Genomic DNA, 19,425 nt, shown 5'->3' on the forward strand with positions numbered 1-19,425 from the left:
TAGTAACCTATATGAACTTATTGGCTAGAGCTAAAACTTTAGCAAACTGTGGTTTATCTTTCTTCTCCAGAAGTTTCGCAGGAATTGGTGCAACTATACGATTCCCAAGAGGATTACCTGAAGTGATGAAGAGCATTTCGTAGTCGAAATGATCAAACATGTCATGGAGCTCACCTTCTTCGTCTAACAACACAATGTTATTGGTGTCCGTAACTGGAATTCCGTGCTTACGCACATTAACATGGGTATTCGCGCCCACAACGTAAGCTTTCCGCATTTGACCTCTAATGGCGACGAGGATCTGGAACTGTGCTCACTAGAAAGGTTCGATAACATCGCCCAGTCATGCTACCTTATCGCCAAGTGTCGCGTGGGGCATATGCTTTTTTCGCCGACCCTGCTTGTACACGTCGATACAGTAAGCTCGCTTCCCTGATGTATGAGCCTCTTTGCCAAGGGCTGAGTTGTCCACGACATTGCAACGGGTCCGCCGATGGATGCCCATGCATGGTGGGCGAGTGCGATGCTTCGACATTTCGTACCTAAAATGAATATTGTGTTCCCAGATAAATTGTCTTCTGCAGCATTAAAACTCCTACTCCGCCTTAACTAACATTACCAGTGTCGAACCTTATGCCGATGTTTAGCTACCTCCTCTTCAGAATCCAATAATTCAAAAACTATGGAGCATGAAGAAGAATCTTCATCAAATTAAATCATTTACTAAGTACTGATGGATTTTTATTTCGTAGCGATTAAATACAATTCAATTACTTGCGATATACTCTATCAGACAACCTATTTCATGGCAATTTTCAAGTACACTACATTTCAAAAACACTTCTAGCATACTTTATTCTACTCTTTTCTATTATGAACAAAAAAAAAAAGAACAATTTCTTGCCTAATACCCAAAATCAACAAGGAAACAATCGACAACACTACACGTAGAAGGCACCGTTCCACGCTCTCTTCTTTTTCACATCATCTTTAGCATTTTCTAGCTTATAAGGGCAGTGCCTACATCCATTCCCACAACATGAGCCCCTATACAAATGATGCGAAACGGTAAACACTGTATAGCCTGTGAACGGATCCTTGTAGGTCAACTTGCGTTCCTCTATCGCCTTCAGATGTGTCATGTAGATTGTGCGTTCATCTTTCGTGAGTCTGTCGTAATTTTCCCACGAAACCTTTGCTTTGTCCATGGAAGCTTCAAAAAGCACATAATTCGCTATTTGTTCGCCGTCTTTGTAAGGCACGAGGGCGAATCCCGTCTTGCCTTCACCCTTCGGTTTGTAGTAGATCGGGGCCGCATCTTCCCTTTTCAGTGTTACATCACCATGGGAGGTTGACACGACAATGTCGGAATCCGTAGATGGTGCTTTCGAACTCATGTGCATCCGAGCGCTAAAACAACCCAATGTGGAGACTTTTCGACACTTATATAAATATCTATGCGACATTCTAGACACTAAGAAATGGTTGTAAAACAAAGAGGTCAGCAAATACAGTAAATCACATTTGTGCAAACCAAAAGCACGTAAACTAAGTGAACGAAGAAGCTGCTTTGTGAAAAGTAAGCGGTCACAAGAGCACGAGAATAAAACTGTTAATCACAGCATTTCTACGTAGTCCTTACACTGGGCTTGTGAGATCGTATTCTATTTTCTAGAAGTTACCACGAAAACTACTCTGAATCGTAGCTGCTAGAAAAGATGAACTGCAAGCAGATCCTATCCCAGCTATCAGGAATTACATCATTTTGCCGACAAGAACAAATATTATATTATACGAACTTCAGATTTATGAATACGTCCATCTCACAGAAGTTCACACCTCAGAATACACCGAAGACGATTCACTAGCACACCATCAAATATAATAAGAACGGTGGAGCCTCTTGGCTACTCGTTACGACCACTTTTTTGGTGCTCCCACAACTTTCTTTTCCCAAGAAATTGAAAAACAAGTAACATTGAAAATGCATACTTCAAGATGACGCTAAAAAAAAAAACTCACTGAGGCTGAGGCCACCACCGTCCTGAAGCATGATTAACGGATGTCGTAGACGGTTTATAAATGTTGCTTAGAAGTTTCGTTGCTAGACTATTACATCGTACCAACACATTGGATAGGTTCATAACTGTAATTGTGCTTTCCAGTTTCAAATAAATTTCTATTTAATAAAGTAGAGAAGAGAACGAAGGATTTGATAACCTACGAAGGCAACATCCATAAGCATATCGGAAATTTTCAAGTGAGCTGTTTCATTAATAAAAAAAACTGACACACAAACATCACCGCACAGTTACATGTAAGCGGTGAGGAAAGAAAAGAAAGGACTTTAAAAAAATGAATTAAAAGAAAGTAGTTCCCCAAAATCCGTTTACAAATGATGACAACGAGGTACGGCCATAGTGACATCGCTACACGTAAACTGAGGTGGCTCCCATTATTTATCATTCGTTATCGCTAACGTTTTAGAAACATCTTATTTATTTTTCATCTTATTATGGAGAAAGTGAGCAAAATACTAAAGCAATTTTAAGAATTAAACGTGCAAAATCCACATTCCATGAAGATTCCTGTTCCTAAGAATGATGTATTCCTAAGAACTAATTAACTCAAAATAACAAAAAATTCCTTAAGACCTAGTGTATGTCTAAATGTGAATATCTCATTCGAAGAGGGTGAATTTTAAAGTTCAATAGTTTGCTCTTTGGAAGCGAAGTCGATCGGACGAAGAGGTTCAAAACACCAAAATTTAATCTTAATAAAGCTTTCTATACAGTAAAATAGAAGAGTAAGGTAACTTAGAGCTTAATGTTTCCAAAAGAATCACATTTCCACCTCACTCGATGCAGAACAGCTGCCGATGTTCACAAACGTCGAGAGATCTATCCGTTTGACCGAGAATTTCAAAAGAAACCCTGACAAATGTGTAGCGAAATAGGTTCGAACAAGTCCACGCTTGATCCTCTCCTCAAATCAAATCATTTCCTTAAAGGCTTGTGCTCAAGTAAAAACTGAAATACAAAAACCACATAAATTCACGCTCTGCTAGAAAACTGTTTACTTCAAAGGCAATCACTGCTACTACTTCAAAATTGATGCCACAGCTTAGTGCTGAAAATTGTTAACGGTTATGGAAAAGAGATGAACCGTCCCAATCGCAGAAATATATCCGATTTTAGGGAATAATTTCAAATGCAATGTATTTACACACCAACTATGTCTCTGTTTTTGTCAAATCTTCAAATCTTATCACGGAATTTAATTGTGAACAATTCTTTCCTGAAACTCGTGTGAAACACTCTCTTAACAGGCACCACTAGGAAAAGTCCAGGAACTATGGACGAATACGTAGCACACAGATACTGCCTTCAGACAGTAACATGAAAATGAAGAAGCAAAGAAAAACCACAAGGAAAAGCTGGATAGAATGGAAAGTTGGCAAGAGCACGTCCCGGACACCGAAATAACGCCAGCTTTACGCCGTGCATCTGTTGGCGCTTCTCAAGTTCACTCATCCGCATTTTGATCTTGTTGATTTTGATCCTGTTGTTTGACTGTTCAATGTTATTTTTATTGTTTTTTTAGTGGAGATCAGAAGAGAACAGAAAGTCCATGTCTGGTTACGGTGTCTCGACCAAACGTACCGTCTTAATGACGTTGTTTCACAGGATTCTGGGGCAACTCCACTTATATCTTTTTTTGAAGGGGTTCCATTAAGCCCTTAATAAGGAGTGGATATATTCATTTTTTTAAGTTAGGAATAATAAACAGTAGAAAGATTTTAGTTCTAAATTAGGGAGCAACTCCCATTTGTCATTTGTCCCAAGAATCGAAGGAACAACATTTATTCCCAGGATTATACATTCAATTTCTATGCTTATCAATGATTGTTACGTTTTGCGGAATTTCTTTCTTTAAAATCTAATCAGTTTCCTTTCTGAGTGATCGCTTTTGCCTGAACGGTTGTTTTTGGAGGCTTCACTTAGTCATATGATTTAATAATTGTGCGAAAATCGCTTCATTATTCTATTTTATGTTATATTTGCATTCACAGGTCATATGTTTTCAGCGTATTCAGGTAATATTCTGAACAAAGAATGACTTTTCTAAGCAAGATGAGCCCAATAGCGGCTCGAGGTCTTCTGAAACCTGCATCGTTCATGATGCCGGCACTTCGCGAGTCTCATGCAGCATTATTCCGCAAGAGACCAGCTCAGCTTATCGTGAACCGGATTAAGGTACTGTGTTATTTTTACTGGAAATGAAATTCACTTCCTGTCTTCATTTTCAATTAACTGTTTTACTTTGTCAATTGGAGCTGAATAGCATTATTGAAGTTCGTGACTATACGAAGAAATATTACAAATGTGGTGCCATAAAATTGAGATTTAATTTAATTTATAATTTTGACATAAACATCAGATACAGTCGGGCTACTCATCGCTGCAGTTCGCGATGGTCCCACATCGATTTCTTTCTAGCTCCACCGCAGCGCTTATAGCGCAGGCGCCTACGCAACTGCACCGAGCTCCATGTCGCTTTGACCCGTCTTTGTGCTATTTCTAGGATTCAGAAACATAGAAACTAAATGCATGTGAGATTGGCGGCTTAATCTTTGTGAATTTATCCAAATTTATCGTGAAGAAAAGCACTCGCTGTAAAGAGATTTTCTTTCTGAATTCTATGTTATTCGTTTTCATTTTTACTTACTTCACATGTAGTGGTAAAACAACTCAACTCAAAGTAAACATGTAAAATGAGGGCAACAAATATTGATCGATTGCTGAGCGCTAACAAGTCGCACTGAAATAGCAATAACAGTCACTTGTCGAGTTAAAAGATAGTACATAGAAATATCGGGTAGATAATGTTGCTCTTCTGTCATTTTTTTATCGTTTGATATTGGAATTTTAGCAACATAATGTTTCGGATCAATAATATTTCGCAGAAGCCTTTAATTATACCGTAGGAACCTAATTTTTGTTCCTATGCTCTATCACTATTTCGTTTTTCTGCTGTGAAGAAATCTATTGTAAACTGCAATAAACATAGAGAAAAGAGAAAAGGAAGTATCAAAACAACATTTGCAGCTTTTTTTTTCAAAGTGCTGATAGTTTTTCCCAGATATTCGAAATCATCTTTCCAAGTTTCTTATCGTAGAGATATTCATTATATTGCATGTTAGAGAAGAACGGAACAAAACATATGAGTTTGCTGCTGCTCAAAAAAAGTAGGTTGCCGATTGGTTGTATCACAAGCGACGTGATAAATAAATTCATACTTTGCTCACGCTCCACCATCGAGGTGTTTTCGTCCACCCATCGCCCAGTCAGTTCTTATCAAAACAGTGAACAAGTTTTTGAAAACTGTTCCATGCAGATCGATACGAACGCTTTGCGGCACGCTGGAATTTTTGTGGTTACGACCAGAGAAATGTCTCCTTTTTTTTAAATCGTGTCGAAACTTATAGTCGAATAAATATTGTAATCATTTTTAGGATATCTGCCACTTCTATTTCATTGGAATTGGCATTCTTCCTGTTATTCTATGCTTAACGTACAATCATATTGTGTACGGTACATGCGAGCTTCGAGATTATCCAGAGGTAGTTTTATTTTTGTGTTTGCCTTCAGATGTTTTATTTCCCCACGATGGTGTCCTTGTGCTGCGTACAACGAGATACTTGTAAAATTTCCGTAGTCGATCTCATTTTTCCCAGAATTATCTCCAGTATACAGTTTATTCGATTTCCCCCAATGTTTTTTTTTGACTATTTTTTCAAACTCTAACACTTAGAAATACCTATAGTTTAGATAAATTTGAACGGAAATTCAAGTTATACCTCATATTTCATTTATCTTCTATAACATAAGTACTTAAAATTATTGCAATAACGCAAATTGTTCCTCTTCTTTATTCACACTCTTTCTTTCCTACAACTTCACTGAAATGAAATTCGGATTGTTCTCACGTGGTTAGACGCATTCGATTTCCCCCAATGTTTTTTTTTTTGACTATTTTTTTTCTACAATCCATCCAAAGTGAAGGCTTCGTTAGATGCATATAGTTGTTATCTTGGTTTTTTTTTTGCCTTTATTCGTTACGATCCCCTTTTATGGTCTTTTTATTTTATGGATAAACCAAACTTCACTGAACCCTTGTATTTTTTTCTTCTTGTAATTTTTTGTAGCTTCCTCCGAGGAACTGGCTTCTTTAATGTTGGTGTTTTAATGATCTTTCACTTCCTTTCTGTTGCTTAGCGTTATTAACATCTTCACGCTGTAATGCCTAAGCAGTAAACTGTAGTATGTGAAGGAAGCCTTTCGAATTCTCGGAATTTTCAACGAAGTTGTGCAAGATTTCCCGAAGTAGGTCTTATTGTGTCCGAACAGCAAGTAAGTGGTGCTGCATTACCGTTAGAATAAACACAAACTTGTTCGCTTAGATGCGAAATAAGTTTTATTTTGAGTAATTGACACTTTTTTTGCAATGCGATTTCTGTATTGACTGCGTCAGCATCAGAGCAATTAAAGAGACTGCTTATGATTCAGGTTTTTTTATTGCCTTGATTCGTTTTGCCATTTTATAGCATGTTGTTACTTCAATTTATAGAAATTGTTGTTGTTTTCGTTTTATATACATCATATGTGACCTCAAAATTGTAGGGCGAATCTCCCCACTATTGGCAATTCGAAAGAACACCTGTTCGTCAGTGGTGGGCGAAATGGTTCGGCGTTTCGGACATCGAGCATCATGAGCGAAATCTCGCTTATTACGAAAAACTAGGAATTCAGGCTAGATGGAGGTGCCCAGTTACGTGTATTCCACTCTTTTTCAGTTACAAAGCTTCTTATGTTACAGGCAAATCGAGCAACGTGTGAAGCACTTGGAAGGAGAACGCTGGGATTACAAGGCGTGGAGCTACCAGCCAGTGTCTTCCACTTGGGTCGACTATGGTAGATGGCATGCGTTGCGCATCCGTGACCAATACGAGCAGCATGGACACTATCCACAGTAGTGCATTAGGTGAAAGTTTTAGCCTTGTTCTGGCGCACGGCCATATGACGTCGCCGAAACGATATCTGATCATGCAATCGCGGCCGGCAACTGAAATGCTCTAATTTCCAGGCCTGCGCTTTTGGGTGTCTTCGAGTGACTCCTTCGGATACCAATTCTTTTTTTTTCTTGGAGTTGATGTTGTTTATTTAGTACTTTGTAGTTGTATATAGGAAAAGATAAAGTTAGTAAACTTTTATTGATGTGCTTACTTCTTTAAAACTTTGGTTCACTCCTTCTGAGGTATCTACAAGTTGTGGTTTGGGTTCAACTGAGTATTTTATTTGCTTCGGTATTTCAGTATCCTTCGATTTTCTTCACTGTTGCTTTGTCATGCCATTGTGGATGCATCATCCAAGTTTATGAATAGGTTAGCTTGTTTAGTCCAGATTACTTACTTGATCGGTGGGCTGATGTTATTGTCTGGGCGGTTGCACGCGTCTTCGCCTAGATGTGTGATTCAGAATCAATTAGTTCTTTGCCTGTCCGTGCTTTAAGCTCAAAGCTTCTTTTTTTGGCGACCTTTTTCTGGCGGTTCATAGTATCCTCCAGGGGTTTAAGCTGTCAGATTGTGAGCTTCCCTGGTGCTGAACGGCAGCACTTCCTTGTAGTATTTGATAGTTTTTCACCATGTAATAAAGCAGGGTATTTGTCTGCTATTCCCGCAAAGGGTATATTTGAATGTGCGATTGCGTTCAGTAAAAGCAGGACACACATCTCTAGGTAAGATCCATACTTGTATACTGGGCCCTTTATTCAGGCCGTCGGGGATTGGGACGGGGCGGGGTGACCTTTATTGCAAAGAACGGCCCAATGGCGCACTGGCGCGCCCACAACCTGTAATGGTGCGCCAGAATGAAGCACCCGGCTTTTAGGCAATTGAATGGACAACTCCCGTTCCTCCGATACTCCCAACTCACCCTCTTTAATAGTAGCTTGTTTTTCGCCTAATAAAAGACTACTTGGAAGTAGAGGTCGGAAATTTACAACGACTGTGTGATTCAGTCTTGGCTGCTGTGAAACCATGAAGAATCCATTATACATATCAGGGTTTCAATTTGTTTATTGATTTCCAGGTTTGAGCAGCTTATTTTCCCTAGAAAAGAAGGAAAGAGTTTTACAGTCAAGTTGTTCTTGCTGTTGTTGTTGGTCACTGCGATGCGTCCTTGAATTAAGTAACCCTTAGTTAGGCGATAATGGCGATGGAAAATTCCGTTCCGTTTGTTTTTACATTCATTGATTGTGTGATGACAATAAGACGGTGTCTTTCTGCCAGTATGGAGAAGATCATACGCTAGAAATGAGTTCATTCCTACAGAATAAAGTTCTATCTCCAGTTTGTCGTTGCCAAATTCTTTAAAAAATCTGAAAAAAAATGAAAAGAATTCTTATTCACTTGTTTCCTATATTGCTGATATGGATTTCGTTCCATTTAGGACAAAAAAAAATGTGACTTAGTGCTGATTCTCACGTTTTTTTTTTTTTGGAATGTACTATTTCATCCATATTTAATATTACGGTCTTTAAGCAACGTTCTATACTGTTTTTGATCGCAGCCGTAAGAATCACAATTTCAGTTCTGAAAAAATATTTGTATCTTTTATTGTTTCGCTCCTTCTTTATGTAAAACTAGCACTTCTGATTCTAGGACCTCGTTTCCGTAAAAGTTGTTTCATTTTCCTTTGCAACGTTCAGCATTTACAACTTCCACGATAAGAGTTCCCTTTACCAGGACATAAAGTGACCTCATCTTTAATAGACTGGTTTTCGAGACGGGGATTTTAAGTGATAACTGCACCTCTACCAGTTATTTTTTGTGACGGTTGCGAAGAAGTAATAGTGTTTGAGCGAACATGTTCCTAATAACTAAGTACAGCCTTAGTTGTGCATCTTTTTCGCTCCTTTAATAGAATTTGAAGGTAATTTGCTACTAGTAGATTTTATGCACTTTTCTTTCACTCTTTGGAAAATGACTGCAATAACCCGGGAGGGAGGGACGTAAAGTTTCTGGAGGTTGCAGTGCTGGTCTTTTGCAATAGGGAATTACATAATGGCGATTTACTAACTCTGCTTAGAATTCCGAAATAATAACACTAGCTCTTAAGTTGACTTGAACTGACCGCAGTGGGAGTGAGGAAAAGATTCTTATGTTGCTATAGAGGTGTAGCTGTCGTTTTGGCAAAATTGGTACCGTGTAGGATAGATGTAGCCTAATGTTACTGAAAATATAATAGCACTCTTGTGAACTGTGTTACTTGGCAACGAAATAATCCATATATTGTAATTTCTGCCCTCAAATATTAGAATCGGAAGCCGTACATAAGCTGTATAAACTTTGTTTGTACAGTATACACAAATTCCAATCAAATGTAGAAGAACGTCGGGCAAACTCACTTGTTGGCTTGTTTTCAGCTTCTAATCAGCAATGCTCGAAAATATCGTTGCATGGGTGCTCAACAACTACATTGGCGAATACCTTGAAGATCTCAACACTGATCAGCTCTCTGTTGCTTTATTATCAGGTAACATATTTTGTCTAGCTTCTTCTTCTTAGCGAAGAAAATTTTCTTTTTTTTTTGTTTTAGGTCAAGTAGAGTTAGAGAATGTGCCATTAAAGAAGAGTGCATTACGGAAGCTTGATCTACCTCTTGAAGTGAAAGCTGGCTTGTTAGGCAAGCTCACCCTTTCTGTACCGATAACACATCTAAGGAGCGAACCTTGGGCATTAAAAGTAAGTTTTGAATAATTTTTTTAAAATTTAAATATTGACCTCTCTTCGTTCTTCCCCTTTTTGTTAATTTATATTCTTTATCATTTCGACTACAATCCTGAATTTTGTATTATTTCGTACCTGTTTTACAATTGAATGCGTTTTCTCAGGAAATCCGTCTGTTCTAGTAGTTTGCTTGATAGAACAGCGTTTTACAAAGTTTTCTTTTTTTTTTGAAGAAGTAGTCCCTCTTCTTTTCGATTTCTTTTTATCCTAAGCGCATTGACAACAACTTTTGCTTCTCATTTACCCATTTTTCGATTATTTTCCTTTACACAGCATTATATCCTGATGTGCACCGTCTTTAAATTTGTTGAAATTCTTTCTTGTAGCCTTACTTTCTTGTTTTTTTTTAAATCTTTAGAATTACTCATGCTTTAGCTCAGTGATGTACTCATCATTGTCGGTCCACCAACGCCTGACCGCAGGTATGATGTTGAAGCAGTGGAGCGTGTGGAACAGCAAAAGAAGGAGCAAATGCTGGACGAATTGGAGAAGAAGCACACGGTAAAATATTGCTGTAACCCATAACTTCTAGCAAAGATTTGGAATTTCAAATTTAGGCAGAATTATTATCGTTCCTTGGGTTAACTGTTCCGACATCGCAAGACACATGGTGGGGTGCTTCATTAATTTCAACAGTGCTGAATAATATTCAGGTAAGCGTATTTACAGTGACACTTTTGTGAAAATCTCCATTTTCCTTTGGTCAGAACTACTCAACTCGTGTAGCCTTTTTAAACAAAATTCTTCTTTTTAAAAATGAATTCCGGCATTTTTTTAATCACCTTTTTGTTCAGCTGCTCTTTTCTAACCTTTTTTTCTTTCAAGTATTACTTTCGATTTTCTGGTTGTTTGGTTTGGAATGATTTTGTTGTTGGTTTTTTTTTTGCAGATGTTAAGTCACTAAAATAGAGTACTTTGTCTATTTATATTACTGCCACTTTTTTTTTAAGCTGATTCTTAACAATGTCCACATTCGTTACGAGGACAATCTTTCATTGCCTAATGGGCTGGTGTTCACTTGCGGAGTACGAATACAGACGATGACAATGCAGACGACAAATGCAGCTGGGGTACAGTTTTACACTAGATCAAATCTCCATACGCTTTATTTATCCTGTATGGCCTCAAAACGCATAGTTTCTTGCGCTGCTTCGAAAAATTGTTGCATTGTTGTTTAGAAGCCTGGATTCGTCGAACCTCAAACTGGTGTAAACATTTTCAAAAAGTTGGAACTGAAAGGTTTCAGTCTATATTGGAATTCAGATCAAAAACTATCAAAAGATATAAACACGCCAAAGAATTTGCGGGTAACTTTTTTTTGCTTGAGCTGTTTTTTTTTGAGTGATATAATAGTAATTATACCTATCCAGGACATTCTTGCCCCAGAGAATCCGGATAGTGCCTTTATTATTCATCCATGTAGTGCTGAGCTTCGAATGGAGCGTAATTCCAGCAAGTTCCCGCTGAAAGGCCAAACTCCTCGGTTTAAGGTAGTTGCTTTCCTTTCTCGTCTAGGGCATGCATTTTTTTGTGACTGTAATTGCTCTAAGTAGAATTTCAGCCTTTTTTCAAAATTTAGTTTATTCTGCGACCAGAAAAGATCACTGTCGAGATGACTCGGCGTCAGATGGCAGAATTACGGGCATTGAATCGGGAGTGGGCTCGGTTTGAGCGAGCTCGGCAGCATAGAAAATGGCGGCCTTTGATGCGAATTGGAGAAAAGTGAGTCTAATGTATTGTTTTATAATATTCTTGTATTATGGTTTGTGTAGGTGACTCTAGTTATGATGATTTTTCTTCTCGAGTCAGTTAATGTCATTTCTGTCTGACCTTATCCTACAGATTTTTCCATAACTTGTTACTTTTTGCAAAAACACAATAGGGAGGTCATTCTCTTTCTACAGAAGGTGAGAAATTCTCACGCGAGTTCCTTTTCTCAAACTCAGAACGATACAGTAGACAGTTACAAGGGTTTGGGTGACCACCTAACCCAGAACATACGAGTCCTTCAGGGGCCCCGGGCGAACGGGTAAGGGGGTGGGATCTCAAGTGGATGGGCTCAGTAACTGTACTATCATTGAACAGCTAACCGTCACTGGGAGAGAATAAGGACCAATTGTAGGGGAAAATTCGAAAAAGAGCATATCAAGGCAGAATTCCAGCTAGCTATTGTCATAAAAGAACAACAGAAAAAACTAAAACTATGAACTAAAAACACATCTCAACCCTATGCTTATTGTAGTCGTTGTTAGAAAAGGAGCCTGCTCCACGTCTCTGAAACAATGAAATTTTAGGCCTCGCTCATACCCAGAATAGTAAGGACATTCACTTTGAAAAGCTATTTTTTAATATCTTCTAGTTTGCATTAGACATATTTACAGCAGGGAGTAAATTAATCCAATGCAGAGAATTTCACTGCAGAAAAAAGAGTGGAACATAGTTGAGAAGAGTTCTTGTCTGAGTTTAAAATAATGCAAATTGAAGGTACTTTTTCTTCCGTTTGTTAGTAGTAAAATCCAATGCTTGCTTTCCTTTTAATTTAACTTCAATTCGTAAGACGAAATCCCAAAAGCAAACTACTCGTCTGTACTTCAAATCCTCAAATTCAAGAGGTTAGGTCAAATTTCATGCGAAGGAAGTGTTTCAGTGTAACCCGGACCGGGAAAGCATCTGTTATATAATAAACCTGTCTAGTAAAAATTTGTTGTACTTTTTCCAACTTTTTGATATCCTTCTTTAAGAACGGACTTTTAGTATTACTACTCAAATATTAATCCTGCTTTAGAATTTCTTTTTCAGTGCAGCCGCTTGGTGGCGATTTGCTTATGATCGAGTAAGCGATGACGCACGTCGAGTGCAATCCCGTCGTTCGTGGCACTTCGCCTTGACACGCGCCCGTCACTTAAATGCTTATTGTAGAGCGTATCGACGACGTCTCTTGTCGCTGATTGACGATCCGACGTTGTGAGTGTTGATTTTAGTTATGTCTTATCAATCAACAAAGAATTCTATTTTGGCGTCACATATTTACATGTATTTACACATGAATTGCCAGATTAAACTTTTGACGTTTCCAGAAGAACGGCCGTAGATCATACAGAAGATGATAAAATGCAGCCATCACCGGGTAAATCGGGCACTCCGACTCCTGGATCGCACGACGACGTCACCATCATGAAACAAATAGAGCACGATTCACAATACACCTACCACGTGCGTCTTTACTGTTTTAGCCTATTAGATTACGGATTTACTATTCACAGCGTTAGTTTAGGAACTGCACCTATTTCGTGAAACCGTATTCCGAAGGATTATGCGCGAAAAATACAAAGAGAAAGGAGTGGATACCTCGAAGACAAACGATGACTTATTTGAGAATATTGACAGTCCTGTTGAGGAGATACCATCGTCTGAAATACTCCATAGTATGCAGAAGCAAGAGGGCGGAGGTCTCTATGGGTGGATTACGAGTTTTTTCACGCAGGAGGAGAACAGTTAGTTTTAAGTCCCAAACTTTTATCCATTTTCATGGTTACCATACGTTTTCAGAGATAGAGAAAGATGAAGCTTTTGATTTTGGGAAGTTGGATTTGAATGAGTTCAAGGACTTACCGAAGTCATTTAATGTGAAGGTAAGTAATCTTGAATTATTACTGGTGTGGAATCTCATTCGGAAAAGAATCCTTTCTCGATTTTTGTTTCGCACAAATGAACAACAGCGTATTGATATCAACAAATTAGTCTGAAATTTGAAGTGCTACGGGTCAAGTAGTGGGCTCATTTTCCACTTAAAGATCGCTATCTAGTTATGGCTTCATTATTTTCCTACTTATTTTGCTTATTGACTTTGTACTCGTTTACCTTATTTTTCAAAAGGATAATTAAATCTAGGAAAATATATAAAAATTTCTCAGGAAATGGAAGAAGAAATTCTCGATGTATTGCATGAATCGTGGGACGACTCCACCTTACTCAGGCGTGATATGCTTTTGGCAGAGATAGGAATGCGTCTCGAGCATATGACATTACGCTTCATTGACAATGTGGTAAGTTTTAAATTAGACCCTGTAACTCTTTTTTTTTTATCGCTCATTTTGTTCGAACCTGATTTTTGTTTGTCATTGGGTTTATCGATTTAATAAATCTTTTATTCATATATTATTTTCTCAACTGACTTTTACCTTATCTTTTTGTCGTATTTTCCGATTTTTTTGTTTTTGAATAGTATTCTGTCTTCTGAGAATAAATCTTTTTAATCTTTGCTTTTATAGAAGCTCGGACAAGCAGAACAACGACGAGTCCTTGCTATGGATCTTACGGGTGTAACGTCCCGAGTTGAACTGAGTCCTCGTCAACATTCTCTTGTAGTTTCTGTAGCTGTTCACGACATGACCATTCAACGACTAAGAACAGGACATCCACCGCCGAAAGTAAGTTTTCTAATAGGTAAATTGCTTCGAAGGAAATTTCCCTGTGACACTCTAGGATGGACATTCCAACGATGATCTGGACGAATCGTTCATGTTCTCCATGGCTGAGTCGACAAAAATTCTCTTGGCAGTTGGAAGGAAAGACAGTGTCGATGATAACCCTGATCCGATGTTTAGGTTAGCATTATATGCTTTCATACAAATTTTCTTAATTATCGTTATCTTTCCTTTAAATAGATGGCTAAAAGGATTTTTTTTTACGTGAGAGATGCAGATTGCAAGCTTCAGGATGTTGTATCGTCGTCGTTCTCCTCGGCTTACCGTACGCCATAGCATTGAAGGTACTTTCCGCCCAGTATCCGTAATGTATGAAGAGAATGCACTGGCTGGACTTTCTACACTATTCGCTGATGATCCTGATTTGTTCAGCGCGGTAAGTTGTTAGAATATCAGGAACTTGTGATGATCTAAGTGGGAATTTTTTTACTAAGTTTTATTTTTGTGAACCACCTTTATTATTAATAATCGGAACTACTAAAAAGACTTCTCATGTTGTACATGATGTTTGATTTTTTTTGTTTTGTCTCGGTTTCTTCTGTAATCATTTGTTTATAGTTTGATTTGCTGCATTCATCTCATTTTTTGGTCTCATCTCTGTTAATAATAATACTCCACTAATAATAATCAATATTATTAATAATGAGATCTAATATTTTGCTATTTGCATATTTCAGGCTTATAACAGTGTTTGATGTTTTATTAAAAATTTTCTATTTTTTTTTTTTTTTTGGTTTCACGTTTTCCGCGTGTATTATTCTACTTCAGAGTGCGAACGTGGATGCTGACGTTGACCTTTCTTCTGCACAACAAATTTCTACCATAGAGTCGCATGTATTTGTGAATTTGCACATACCCAGTGTAGGTGTTGTTATTTTTCTAATAATTTATTTTTTTCACGATGCTATTCTTTGTTTTCTTCCAGGTAACAATGGAATTACGACGTCGAGGATGGGGAGAACAGAGGCACGTCTCTCCTGAATGGGAAGCTGGAGATCCGTTTGCTTGTCTCACTGTACATAATGTCTCTATGGGTTATGTTACAAGAGAGGCGCATATATCCAAGGTAGGTTCATATAAATGTACCTGGGATAAAGGATTAAAAAGGAGTTATTTGCTCATGTAACCAGATCAAACTCGGAGTTGGCCATTTGGAACTTGCTGATCTTATGGAGCGCACTCCACATCCTCTATTATCGACGGGGAAAGGATTGCATGGAATATCGGTTTGGGTTACTTGCTATTTTTATTTAGACTTGAAGTTATACACATATTTCTTGCTTTTTCTCAACTGTCTTTTTGATTTCTTTCCCTTTCAATCCGTTTTTTTTAGAAACAACTATCGTCTTCTTGTCCAGATCTATCTAACGCGCCTATAACAGAAGCGAATATTTCTTCATCGCTTCCAACTAGGACGGTTTTAGAAAGTAACAATTTCTGAATTTTTTTCGTTTTTTTTTTCTGGAACATGTGTAGTGTACAGTTGTAGTACAGTAATATAGGGACAGTTGGTTGATCTCGGATTTTAATTTAGCGTTCCCTTCTGTTCATACGTCTCGGAAGATCAGCACAGCTGTCGATAGCAAGAGAACAATGGAAGAAAGAGAAGCCACGATGTTAATCACCATTGTCGATCCAAAGCACCCACAGTTCGAGTCAAAATACATGAAGGTAAGCGAAGTTGCACTTTGTCTCCCTACGGGATTCTAGGGAGCTTAGTTCTTGAAGGAAAATAATGAAGATAAGCTTATTACCGGACAATTGAATCCAAAATCTCACTAGAAAGGATTTCTAAATGTTCGACTATGTATCGGGGCGTCGTAAATTCACGAAACTATGTTCTAAACTATGTTCAGAACAAAAATTAGTTCTATGTAATTATTTGCACGAGAACTAGGACTTTATAATTAATTCATAATTTGAGACCAGTTCTCGTTTTGTATTGCGCGTTCTCTAAAGTGGTGGTGGGACCTGCTTTCTTTGACGGCCAATGGCAACTCTTAGTGGAGGTAATTCCGGAGAGGTTATCCACAAGAGGTCTGGAACCACAGATTTGAATCCGGTAAATGAGACTGAGAATGGAAATGAGGTAAAAATGAGATTTTCCTCGCTTACTATTCATCTACGCCCACTTGACAATCACCCCGTCACCATTTCGTTTAATTTCTTAGAGAAGTGGCAGTACATGGTAAATACACAATATGACACATAAAGACCCTGGAAACAAATTCTCTCTGGAATTGATTATTCAAGCAACTACCAAATCTAGACGAATTGGAAGCTATGCTTTTTTTCTGAAAATATTCTCTAAGGTAGTTATAAATTTTCTTAATTTTTATTTGTGAGAAGAGAAAGATAATCGTTTTCATCAGGTTTAAACTAGCTCTTTTTCACCTATTCGTTGCTAGCGTCGAAAGCTCATGTTTGATTATTCATGGTGTCGTAAATCAAATTTGTGTGTAGAAAACTCTCTTGTTTTCTCGTTTATTCGGTTCGTAAGGTTTTCGTTCCGGTTGTGGTTCTAACGAGCGTGTTTTTCTTGTGGGATTTTAATATTTAGTGAGGTTTGGAGATGAAATTTAGATGGAGAGTCCTAATGTGTGTCTGGATACATCTATAAGGGGAAAGTAACATTTTTCATATGTTCTGATTTTATAGCTTCTCCAATGTTTAGATAGCAGTGGTCATTTGAGTATTTGTGAGCGACTAGACATTCTTCTTTGCAAATTGTTGGTCAACATGGTGGACTTGCGCAATTTTATTTTATTATATTATTTTCTTATTTCTTTCGGTCTTACTTGAATTACTTCTGGTGATAGTATATTCGTGTAAATGTGTGATGTAATAGAATATTGTAGAGAATGGTAACGTAGATTCGATTGTTGTCCACTTGCCGGGTGTAAATGCTTGAACGAGCAAATTCAATATCAAATTATCAAGAATTACACACTTTTGTCGTCTAGAATCACATAATTAATCCAAGCAGAAGGTTTTTGGTTTCAAGACGAATGATCAAATTGTAATTTTTAGAGAGAATCGCTAAAACTAGCTATAGTTCTGGTCAATTTTTACCAACTTGCTATTTTCTACGTTTACGAAAGGAGTTAACGAGGGAACGGGATGATCACGTGATTTAATTGGTAGAGTCTGGATTTATTAGTGATTGTATGGGCACTTTTAATCAGACATTCTGGTTTTTTGCATAGCAAGTAAGATGTTCAAATTCAAAGTAACCACCATTTAATAAAATGCTGAAAAGTTAATTTTAATATAACTTGTAGTTTGTAGTTAATGAAAAGCTAATTTGAACTAATTAATGTAGCAGAAATCGCAGAGAAGAAATTCTATGCGCATTCCTACTCCTTTCTTTGTACATGGATATGATTTCGTTCCTCTGAAATAGCTAGCTGGTTGTACCAGGTTCCAACAACGAAATACTTTTTACTAAACAGTGGTTACTTTAAATTTACTTTGAACATCTTATATCTTATGCAAAAAAAAAAACAGAATGTCTGCTTAAGAGTGCCCATACAATCACTGATAAATCCAGACCCTATCAATTAAATCACCTGATCATCCCGTTCCCTCGGTAACTCCTTTCGTTAACGTAGAAAATAGCAAGTTGGTACAAATTGACCAGAACTATAGCTAGTTTTAGCGATTCTCTCTAAAAATTACAATTTGATTATTCGTCTTGAAACCAAAAGCCTTCTGCTTGGATTAATTTAATTATGTGATTCTAGACGACAAAAGTGTGTAATTCTTGATAATTTGATATTGAATTTGCTCGTTCAAGCATTTACACCAGGCAAGTGGACAACAATCGAATCTACGTTACCATTCTCTACAATATTCTATTACATCATACATGTACACGAATACATTATCAGCAGGAGTAATTCAAGTAAGACCGAAAGAAATAATGAAATAATATAAAATATAAAATAAGGTTGCGTAATTCCACCATGTCCACCAACAATTTACAAAGAAAAATGTCTAGTCGCTCACAAGTACTCAAATGAGGAGTGCTGTTAGAAGATTGGAAAAGCTTTTAAATCAAAACTGAGGAAAAATCCCTCCTAAAGATGTATCCAGACACATAAGGATTCTTTATCTAAATTTCAAGCTTAATTTTATAGTATTAAGGAAAAAAATTGTGCTGAGGAAGAAAATAGCTGCGCAGTACAAATATAAAAAAAGAAAGTCTTGAAGATTAATGTGTCTGGCGATGCGCCACCGCATTCTTTTCAATTCAGAATCGTTTGAGGTTTACGAAGTTGTAACTGGCCTACGCAATCACTTGCGGAGTAGCCGATATGTCAAGTCAGTGGTTTTGTGCTCCCAGACAAGTCTAGTACCATTTTACCGACCCCAGAGGGATGAAAAGCTTGGTTAGCAGCGAATTCGAACCTGCGATTGATCGTGCATTTATAGCCGGACCTCATACCGACTACGCTACATCCGCCCCGGTACAAATATACATGTTAGTCATAAAATTAATGTGGTAATAATAATAATTAAATTTCTGATGTAGACGAGTAGCAGCTCAGCAAGTCAAGCACCGGTTGAAGCAAAATCTGTCGTGGTCTTCCCCGGCGCGTTGATTTGTTTATCAAGTCAACACCTCGTTCAGATATTTTTACTATATAATAAATTTGACCCATTCGAGTTTTTGATTTTTGCTTGGCATGGAAGGTCAGCTTAGGTTTTTTAATGCTCATAGAGTAGAGGGCTGCTAAATCTTAGTTAAATGGGCTCGAAAAAGATTTTGAATGTTTCGATTAATTTTCAGGGCCGCTCTTTACATTCTTTATGATGATATTTGAACTATCTTGTTGGTTTTTATCTAGAAATTCTTGTTTTTTTTAAAGCAGTTTTTCCAATGAGCTATTATAAATCTGGGGATTTCCCCGAGCTTATGAGCTAATTAACTGGCTGTTGGTGTTCCTCTCTTGAGGAAGCTCAAGTTGAGGAAAGAGGCGGCTATTGCTCACATTGTGCAGTAGATAATGCGACCAATCTTTGCATCCAATTTCCGGTCATCTGAATCATAACTGACGGAGCATCAAAATATTTTGCATGAAAATT

General features: G+C 37.6%; 3 protein-coding genes across 8 annotated transcripts; 2 read left to right on the forward strand and 1 right to left on the reverse strand.

Moving 5' to 3' along the window:
* Window positions 1-7: 7 nt before the first annotated feature.
* RB195_020672 (uncharacterized protein) lies at window positions 8-2,427 on the reverse strand (the record flags this gene model as incomplete). Of its 4 annotated transcripts, XM_064189068.1 has the most annotated exons (6): window positions 8-117; window positions 175-301; window positions 353-542; window positions 1,054-1,410; window positions 2,023-2,146; window positions 2,394-2,427. In XM_064189068.1, 6 exons carry the CDS (start codon window positions 2,425-2,427, stop codon window positions 8-10), a joined length of 942 nt encoding a protein of 313 aa, XP_064044947.1. The 4 variants fall into 4 exon arrangements, with proteins under 4 accessions (XP_064044947.1, XP_064044946.1, XP_064044948.1 ...); XM_064189067.1 differs by lacking the exon at window positions 1,054-1,410; XM_064189065.1 differs by lacking the exons at window positions 1,054-1,410; window positions 2,023-2,146; window positions 2,394-2,427 and adding an exon at window positions 600-616.
* Window positions 2,428-4,115: 1,688 nt separating this feature from the next.
* RB195_020673 (uncharacterized protein) lies at window positions 4,116-7,247 on the forward strand (the record flags this gene model as incomplete). 2 transcript variants are annotated; one of them, XM_064189070.1, is made up of 6 exons in its annotated part: window positions 4,134-4,256; window positions 5,516-5,623; window positions 6,684-6,823; window positions 6,880-6,893; window positions 6,979-7,044; window positions 7,147-7,247. In XM_064189070.1, the coding sequence occupies 6 exons, from the start codon at window positions 4,134-4,136 to the stop codon at window positions 7,245-7,247; spliced, it is 552 nt and encodes a 183-aa protein (XP_064044951.1). The 2 variants fall into 2 exon arrangements, with proteins under 2 accessions (XP_064044950.1, XP_064044951.1); XM_064189069.1 differs by lacking the exon at window positions 7,147-7,247 and having other exon boundaries at window positions 4,116-4,256; window positions 6,880-7,036.
* A 2,252-nt stretch (window positions 7,248-9,499) lies between these two features.
* On the forward strand, window positions 9,500-17,445 carry RB195_020674 (uncharacterized protein; the record flags this gene model as incomplete). 2 transcript variants are annotated; one of them, XM_064189072.1, is made up of 23 exons in its annotated part: window positions 9,500-9,596; window positions 9,660-9,805; window positions 10,226-10,351; window positions 10,408-10,503; window positions 10,801-10,920; window positions 11,029-11,056; window positions 11,114-11,157; window positions 11,221-11,340; window positions 11,430-11,572; window positions 12,650-12,814; window positions 12,928-13,063; window positions 13,125-13,344; window positions 13,400-13,482; window positions 13,765-13,896; window positions 14,122-14,280; window positions 14,336-14,457; window positions 14,569-14,713; window positions 15,106-15,198; window positions 15,263-15,403; window positions 15,468-15,563; window positions 15,671-15,764; window positions 15,872-16,008; window positions 16,066-16,119. In XM_064189072.1, the coding sequence occupies 23 exons, from the start codon at window positions 9,500-9,502 to the stop codon at window positions 16,117-16,119; spliced, it is 2,697 nt and encodes an 898-aa protein (XP_064044953.1). The 2 variants fall into 2 exon arrangements, with proteins under 2 accessions (XP_064044953.1, XP_064044952.1); XM_064189071.1 differs by lacking the exon at window positions 16,066-16,119 and adding an exon at window positions 17,368-17,445 and having other exon boundaries at window positions 11,029-11,157.
* Window positions 17,446-19,425: the final 1,980 nt, after the last annotated feature.

This window comes from Necator americanus, chromosome II (genome assembly GCF_031761385.1).
Source record: "Necator americanus strain Aroian chromosome II, whole genome shotgun sequence".
Classification (NCBI taxonomy): Eukaryota; Metazoa; Nematoda; class Chromadorea; order Rhabditida; family Ancylostomatidae; genus Necator; species Necator americanus.